The 8776-nt window shown below is 41.5% G+C and overlaps 1 protein-coding gene across 1 annotated transcript; it reads left to right on the forward strand.

The window, feature by feature from the left end:
- Nucleotides 1-4735: 4735 nt before the first annotated feature.
- Nucleotides 4736-5281, forward strand: LOC138908358 (uncharacterized). Its single transcript, XM_070199019.1, has one exon. The coding sequence runs from the start codon at nucleotides 4736-4738 to the stop codon at nucleotides 5279-5281; it is 546 nt and encodes a 181-aa protein (XP_070055120.1).
- The last annotated feature ends 3495 nt before the right edge of the window (nucleotides 5282-8776 follow it).

Here is an 8776-nt window from a genome sequence, read left to right on the forward strand (position 1 = left end):
TATATGTTCTTGATTTTAAAATATTTAGCTAGTATTTTTATTTTACACTCTAAAAAAATATATTAATTAAAGCAAGAGTCAATGAGTCATTTCCATATGGCAAGATTCTTCCTTATCTTTTGTAACAAACTCACATGCTCTGTCTCAAAAATTGCACATGCCCATACACACTCTTTTTCTTGGCCACCAATTAATTCCTATACCTAGACCTATATATTTTGCACTCATCCACACTTTAGAGGGATAGATACGGAAATAGGAGGATAGATAGTGAGAAATAGAGTGAAAAAAAGGCACAAAAAGAGGGCAGAAATTAGATCCCCCTTTAGAATAAAGAAAGACCCTAGGCGCCCCAATTAGAAGAATGCTCTAAAATTCCTCACGCACGCTTTCTCTTCTCATCTCTCTCTGAATTCATAGACACTCACACACATAGTACTCATTCACCCTCTCACTGATCGGCGCATATTCACTCTCTCATTTCACTCATTTGATGCACTAAAAACGAAATTAGAAGTTTCAAAATCTAGAAACAAAAGCTTCTGAAAAACAAGAAGAAATAGAATTTTTAAAGCTCTAAATACTCGTTTCTGATTTGCAAAAGGTTTTGAAGTTGATCTCGCTGTTGTTTCATCGTTGATGTGCTGTTTCTGCTGTGCAAGCTTCATCCTCTAGTTTCTTTAGATCTTTACTCGGTCCATTCCTGTTGCATTTCTACAGTTAGGTATGTAAATCCTCACATGTTCTCTTCTATTTTGAGTTTATGAATAAAAATTGATGTGTTCGTGTTGAATTCGTGTTTGACTTTAGGTCCGGTTGCCTAAGCCTCAAATTCTTCTTGTCTTCTCTTTCCTGTTCAATATTTAATGCCGAATATTCTTACATTAATTGTTTAAGTTATCAGATAGTTATTGATTAGAATTGAAGGAATTGGAACTCTGTTTGATGTTTAGGAATTTATGAGGTTTGATTGTAATTCGTTTGAACTCATGTGGTTGTTTGTTGTTAGAGAATATATCTCACAAATTTAGATTCCATTCAAGTCATTTGAATCATTCAGTTTAGTCCCTGTGGTACTGTAGAAGCTGTGGAATTTCTGGATTTTTATCTTATAATGACTTGATAATGTAGGCCTAACCATTTGCAATATATACAGTTTGTATTCTTGATGTGAGTTACTCGAGCAAGTATACAGGTTTCTTTGTTGCATGCTAAGAACAATTGAAAGAAATAATCTCCGTCGATGGCTGATATTGTAATGCTTTCTGCGAAATTGAGTTTGAGTTAATGAACTAGCCATATAATCTGTTTATTCATATGTTGATATTTAGAACTTTGTGTAACTGTTGCTGATTTGTATTTGATGTTGAAATGCAAAAATGTTAAGAGAGGCGTTAACAGAGTTATTGGGCTACTGTCTTTAAAAATATTTAAGCCCAAAAGCTTGCCTAGAAGACATTTGTGTGGGGCTCAATTTCTTTCATTAATTTAGGTCATTGTTTTTAGCATAGTGAATCTGGCTTTCAAGTGAACTCCAATGCAGCAAAGGTCCAAAAATTAGAATCAATTAATACTTGTACACTTACCCACAAGTGATTTCCATAATTTGTGACCCCCACCACAAATCTCATATTAGCCTAGGACAATAATTTATGAACACGCGCTAGTTGCTTTAGGCCCGATTAATAAATTATCATGACTATGGGTACGGTTCCCGTGGCATGGTCACGAATACGTAAATCCCATGCAGGTGTGCATTTCATGTGACCCGACCACAACTTCTAACAATAATAAAAATAAGCATGTCATCAATCGCGGATGCATTTCATGTGGCGCGGGTTGCGACGTGTGCCAAAACGACAAGTGTACGACATCGTGACTTGTTCCAGAGATAATTCCATAAATAATTAAAAGCGGTTTAGAAGATAAAAATGCACACTAGGTTTTAAAATATGTATTAAATCAGATAATTAGGCCAATTATTAATAGTTGAGCGACCGTGCTAAAATCACGGAACTCGGGAGTGCATCACACCTTCTCCCAGATTAACAGAATTTCTTACCCTGTCTTTTGTGTTCGCAGACCATAAATAGAGTCAAATTTCCTCGATTTGGGATTAAAAATAAACCGGTGACTTGGGACACCATAACTTATTCTAAGTGGCGACTCTGATTTTAATAAATAATCCTATTTCGATTAATGTCACTTTAATTAGAAAAACTCCCTTATCCCCTATCCCACTACGGAAAAAGGAGGTGTGACAGCTCTGGCGACTCTGCTGGGGATTTGAACCCAGAATCTCTGGTTAAAGGTTCAGAATTCGAGCTTAGAATAATTGTGATACTTGATTTTGTTTATAATCTGATTTTTACGTGTTTGAGCCTAATGTGCTAAATGCCGCTTTTTACCGCTTTGATATTGTTTGAACTGTATATAAATTGCTACGAAACCCTCCTTCTCTCTGAGTCTTCTAAATCTTCTGGGGAGCATGCGCTTCGGGTGGATTCTTTTCTGTTAGAGTCATATCCTAACTTTAGAACGAGGTTCGGACAAGTTGCAAAGCCGGTGAAGCTTCTGTATTCCTGGTACGCTGCCCCCCTCCCCCCCCCCCGGCTCGAGTTGTTCGCTCTGATAAGCCAGGTCTAGAACAATACACCCAGGATTTAAAACATAGAATAACACAGCCTCATGCTAGATCCCTAGTAGGCACGTTTGCTTGCATCACGTGCATTTGACTTAGGGGACTCAACACAGGGGTTGGGTCCGTCTAGGATAGGTGCACCCGAAAATCAAAAGACCATCCTGATACATTCTTTACGTGCTACTTGTGCATTAATTTGCTTGGCTTGTATGTTGACCGGCTTCTAGAGTAAGGAAAGAAAATTAAGAAAAAAAGAAAAAGAAAAACCAAGAGTGAGGTAGGATAGAAAAATGCTCGTTCTTGATAATCCCGATATTCAAAAATCCCGTTACTCAGCCAAAATTTCAAAAAAAAGAGAATCATTTCAAAACAAATCATATTTTTCTATGCATCAAAATTGACCGAACTACGCGGGTTTGATTCTCACCGGATGTGAGATACGTAGGCAACCCTCATCGGGTCCGGCCCCGTTTTTGCAAAATAACCAAAAAATGCGTCATTTTGTCATAAATAAATTTAGGGGATGCCATTTTCTGTCCAAATAGCCAGAAGCGTCCCGACGGGACGCCGAAAGGCTTGTTTTGCAAAAATAGCCACCTATGGCTCTTTTTCTAATTCTGACCACTTAGCAAGCACAATTTTAAAATCTTCATTTCTAAAGGGCTGAAGGGCCGTATTTGCAAAGGTGGCCTTGAGTTGTTTGAGTTTTATTTTGCACAAATAATCTTTCTTTTGGGGTCAAAAATTTTATAACAAAAAAAAAGTGCAGTCGCCTTAAATAAAAAAAAAGTCACTTGTTTTTCACCAGTCGCCTTAAATAAAAATGTGCAGGATGAGCACTGTTGAGAATATACCTTTTCGAGTCGTAGACGAGATTCCGCTAGGACTCCATATATGGTGGAACGACCTGGGGGAGGTCAGCAAGCGTTCTGTGACAAAGGCTTTAGGTGGGCTCACTGGTCTTTTGGAGATTAAACCAAGGGTTGATATAATCGAAGCTTTGATACCGTTTTGGGACCCGACACACAATGTTTTTCACTTCTCTTATTTTGAGTTGACCCCTACACTAGAGGAGATAGCAGGTTATGTTGGTTTCGAAGGGAAGCTAAGGCATCAATATCCAGTAGCACCAAGAACTGTAACCCCTCATAAGTTTTTGGACCTCTTGAGTATTAGCCGGCAGGTTAAAGATGAAAATTTAGCCAGAGGATTATGCACATTCCGTTTCTTATACAGCCGGTATGGGGACCCCCATGGATTTGAGGCTCCGGACACTGGTTTGAATCATCAGGGAAATAAAGACAAATGGGAAGCACACAGGGGTTTGGCCTTTATGGTGGCATTTTTAGGCACTCTGATATGCCCAAGGAGTGACAGACATATAGAATTGGGGCTCGCAGGAGTGGCCGACTTTATGGTCAAAAAGGCCAATGGCACTATCATACCGATGATTCTCACAGAAATTTACCAAGCTTTAACCGTTTGTCGAGCCGGGACAATGTTTTTTGAGGATTGCAACTTGCTTTTACAAATGTGGTTGGTAGAACATCTTTGTCATCGCCCAGGTTACATGAACTACGGTCTGACCGGACTCAATTGCATCGAAGAATATGAAAATCGAGTAAACGGTCATGAGTTGCCAGAAGGTACTGAGGCATGGTTAGCATATTTGGGTTCTTTAAATGCAAATCGAATTGAGTAGACTTTCGGTTGGCTCCCGGTCGATGAAGTTATTTACATGTCTGCCAGAGTGTGCTTTCTTTTATTAATGGGTCTTCGGAGTATTCAGCCATATGCCCCGCATCGGGTCTTATGCCAATTGGGCAGATACCAAACAGTCCCCTATGACGAAGATTTGAGTCCACAGGTTATTGAACTATGCCCAAAAGCCACATTTCCAGAAGAAAAGGTTCGCCAGATTTGGCACCAATGTAGGTTCCTGGAACCACAGACTCAAGTACGAGATTTGTCCATGGGTGAAGTAGGATCCAACTACGCCACATGGTATGGTAAAAGAAGTCGGGTCGATCAAGAGCCAGAACAACCCGCCAAAAGGCCCCATCTCCAGCAATTCACTGATGGAGCACGAGAGCAATGGGTTTGGTTAGTAAAGAAAAGGAATACCAGACTACTATAAACAAACTAGAAGAACAAATTGAAAAAATCAAATTTGATAGTAGTTTGCAGGCAGCTGAAGATGAAGGGGAAAAGAAGAGGTTGGCTAGGGAAAATGAAGCCCTTCGAGCCCAAATCCAGAGAATGAAAATAGCCGACGAGACACCGGTAAGAAGTGAGAGAGATGAGAAAATTATAACCAACCTAAGGCGGAAAGTGCATGATTATGGTTTTGACTTGACAAAGGCTGAAAAGGACTTGTTAAATGCTCAAGCCAAGTTGGCCAAAAGTGCAGAAGAACATGCTAGATTAGCCCATCAGTTGAAGCAGAAATATGACAAAGAAGTAGCAATTTTACAGAAAAAGCTGGTTGCCCTGGAAAATGAAATGGTCAAGCAAATAAAGGATTTCAAGACAGAAAGAGAGCATTGCTATGCATTGATTTACCAACTACAAGAAAGCCTGCAACAGTTACAAGACCAAAACAACATAGATACACAAGTTTTAGAGGCTCAGGCCCAGTAGATTGGACGTTTGCTTCAAGAAAAGGGTGTCATCAGAATGAGGATTAAAGAGATAACTTATTATGTTGTAATGAAATGCCATGAATGTGAAGACATGACCAAGTCTATATTTTTTGCTTCTGTAATGACATTCGTTCGACAGGTGATGGTTGACCTAGACCACCTTCAAAAAGATATTCCCCGTAGGCCCGTGCGGAGACCGGCTGTTGTCCCGCAAGCCCCCGGAGTACCAGTGGAGGCTCTTATGTACTTTTGATTTTTTTTTAGTTAGTTTTTGAGTATGTATTTTACTTTCCTCGAGTTTTGTTCATCCTTGTCAAGGTTGCTTATTGCTTTATTTCGAGTCTGTAGATTTTTCTTTTGTAGTCATCACTACTTTTAAGTCCTTGTAATAGAAAATCCAATAGATGTCTCTTATTAATGAAATATTGAAAAAAAAAATCATTTCGCATTTATTTCCCTGAACTACGTAATTATCTGATTCATGTGGCGTCATGATACGTAGGCAATCCCCATAGGATTCGATCATAGTCTTAAAAGAAAATAGAGAAAAGAAAAAAAAAGAAGAGGAAAATAAAAAAAGAGGGAAGAAAGAAAAGAGGGGCCAAACAAAAGAAAAAAGAATGAGAATTAAAAGAGCGAAACACAGCAAAAGGAGAGAGGAAAAAATCAGGATTCAAAATTTGGGAAAAGAGCCGGGATGAAGCACATAAGCCGTCGCAAAGCATTTAGAAACGTTTAACTGCTTAGGTACATTGGATCCCCAATATGCAATTCCCTATCTGTTAAATGCTTCAAAACTGACCAAGTTATTGTGTGTGCATAATCAGACAGGTTCTGTTTAGGTGGTTAGTTTGTTGGCATCCTGGCAAGTCACCCCTATAATACTAGATCAAAGCGCAAGGCAATCATGACTAGCAAAGAATCGGACACGGGTGTTGTTGACCCGCCGAGGGAGATTGTAGAATCAGAGTCTGAATTGAAAGAGGAGGTCCACAGGTTGAAGCATCAAATGGCTGAAATGTATCAAGACTGGATCAGGGGGCATCCTCCACCTTCATTTCCCGCTAACTACACAGAAAATACCGTTTTCATCCCACCACTGGCACAAGCCCAGAATCCCACTACCATTGATCTTTCCCCTCAGCATGCACCAGGTTTTACCCCTTTCCACCACTACCCCGGCACCTCGTCCCAAACTTTCCATGCTCCACCAGCCAAAACAACCGCATACCCGGCTCCGACATTTGCTCCTATTTTCGTAGCCCCTCCGCGAGCTACCCTCCACCGATCTTCTAGTGAACCCGCGTTCCAAGCTCCAGATACCCAATATTATGCTCCGAAACCAACTTTCAAAGTCACGGATCCTTATTCCTACACCCCCCACTTTGAACCTCCTGTTGAAACTGAGAAACCATCTCGGAACGTGGAGCAGGATGAGATATTTAGGAAAGTGAAGAGTCTAGAACAATCTTTGAAGAACATGCAAGGGATAGGAAGCCAAGTAAGTGTGGCTTACAAGGATTTATGCTTATTCCCTGATGTCTAACTACCCGCTGGGTTCAAGATGCCCAAGTTTGACCTGTACGATGGACATGGAGATCCCGTGGCCTATTTGAGAGGCTTTTGCAGCAAGATGAGAGGCGCCGGTGGGAAAGACGAATTATTAATGGCGTATTTTAGTCCGAGTCTGAGTGGAGTGTCTTTGGAATGGTACACCCACCAAGACGCTAGCAGGTGGTACACATGGGACGACTTGGCTCAGGCCTTTGCTCGGCACTTTCAGTACAATATAGACATTATCCCGGATCGCCTATCTTTGACCAAGTTAGAGAAGAAGCCCAGTGAGAGCTTTAGGGAATATGGTTTCAGATGGAGAGAACAAGCTGCACGGGTCAATCCTCCAATGGAAGAAGATGAGATGGTCGAGTACTTTCTTCAAGCCTTAGAACCTGCTTATTTTGGCCATTTGATCTCAGCCATAGGTAAGTCCTTCAACGATGTGATAAATATGGGAGGAATGGTGGAAGAGGGACTCAAGTCAAGCAAGATCATGAGCTACTCCGCCATAAAAGCAACCACACAGGCAATTCAAAGTGGCACCGGAAGCCTGTTAGGCAAAAAGAAGAAAGATGATGTCGCTATGTTTGTCTCTGGATCAGGGCGTGGCCCAAGGGGTTCGCCTCACCAGTACACCCAACCTCGACCCCAACCTCAAACCTACACCCAAGCTCCATATAATCCATCCCAACATTATTTCCCACCACAAGACCCTCAATATTAAGTCAGACCACCCCAATACCATGTTCACCATGCACAGTCATATGCGCAACCCCCTCCTTACCCGCAATGGCGTGCTCCAACTCCACAAAATCCTTATCCACCCTCACAACCATACCGAAACCCTACTGGTCCAAGCTTTCGATCGAGTCCGGATTATAGAAAAGAGAGGCAGCAGCGGAAAGAAACCTTCACCCCTCTTGGAGAGTCGTATACCAGTTTGTTTCAAAGGTTGAGGCAGTTGGACGTTTTGAGGCTGATTGAGCCAAAGACACCAAATCCACCTCCAAGGAACCTTGATTATTCCCTCAGATGCGCATATTGTTCTGATGCCCCAGGGCACGACACAGAGAAGTGTTGGCATTTGAATAGGGCGATCCAAGAGCTTATTGATACAAATCAAATTGTGGTCCAGAGCCCAGAGGCGCCAAACATCAACCAAAATCCTTTGCCGGCTCATGCAGAGACACATATGATTGAGATAGTTCATAAGGATGGGGAGCCCAAGAATTCTTCCAAGTCTGTCATGATGATCCGGGCTAGCAAAAGTAATCCATTTAAAGCTCCAAATTTTGCAAAAGCAATGCCCTTGACAGTTGAAGTGGTGTCGGAGAAGCTAAGCACGCTCGACGTGAAGCCATCCATATTGGTTGTGAAAAGGCCTTTGATTGATCTTGAAGCGAACCAGGAAAAGCAAAAAGTGATTGTACCAGGGGTCCCGGGCAAGCCTGTCATAATCGTGGAAGGAGCTCGTATTACCCCCGTTATTATTAAGCCAGTGACCCAGTTACCAATGGTTGACACAAAGGCCGTCCTGTGGAATTACAAACAGGTGATAGTAACATATAAAGGGAAAGAAGTAGAGGAAGAAGTCAATGAAACCGAAGGACTGACTCGTTCTGGGAGATGTTTTACCCCATAAGAACTGAGGAAAGCCAAGCCATTCAAGGATGGCCACATCCCAGTAAAGAAGCCGGTCACCGAAGAAGAGGCTGAAGAGTTCCTGAAAAAGATGAAAATGCAAGACTATTCCATTGTAGAGCAGTTAAGGAAAACACCAGCTCAGATCTCTCTTTTGTCTTTACTGATACATTCAGATGAACACCGCAAAGCCCTGATGAAGATTTTGAATGAGGCCCATGTTCCTGATAAGATCACGGTAAACCACTTGGAAAAGATTGCTAACGAGAATTTCAAAGCAAACAGGATCACTTTC

This window comes from Nicotiana tomentosiformis, chromosome 3 (assembly GCF_000390325.3).
Source record: "Nicotiana tomentosiformis chromosome 3, ASM39032v3, whole genome shotgun sequence".
Classification (NCBI taxonomy): domain Eukaryota; kingdom Viridiplantae; phylum Streptophyta; class Magnoliopsida; order Solanales; family Solanaceae; genus Nicotiana; species Nicotiana tomentosiformis.

Bases quoted from the DNA above. Each gene is read 5' to 3' on its own strand.
- LOC138908358 (XM_070199019.1), top strand. From the start codon at position 4,736: ATGGGTTTGGTTAGTAAAGAAAAGGAATACCAGACTACTATAAACAAA.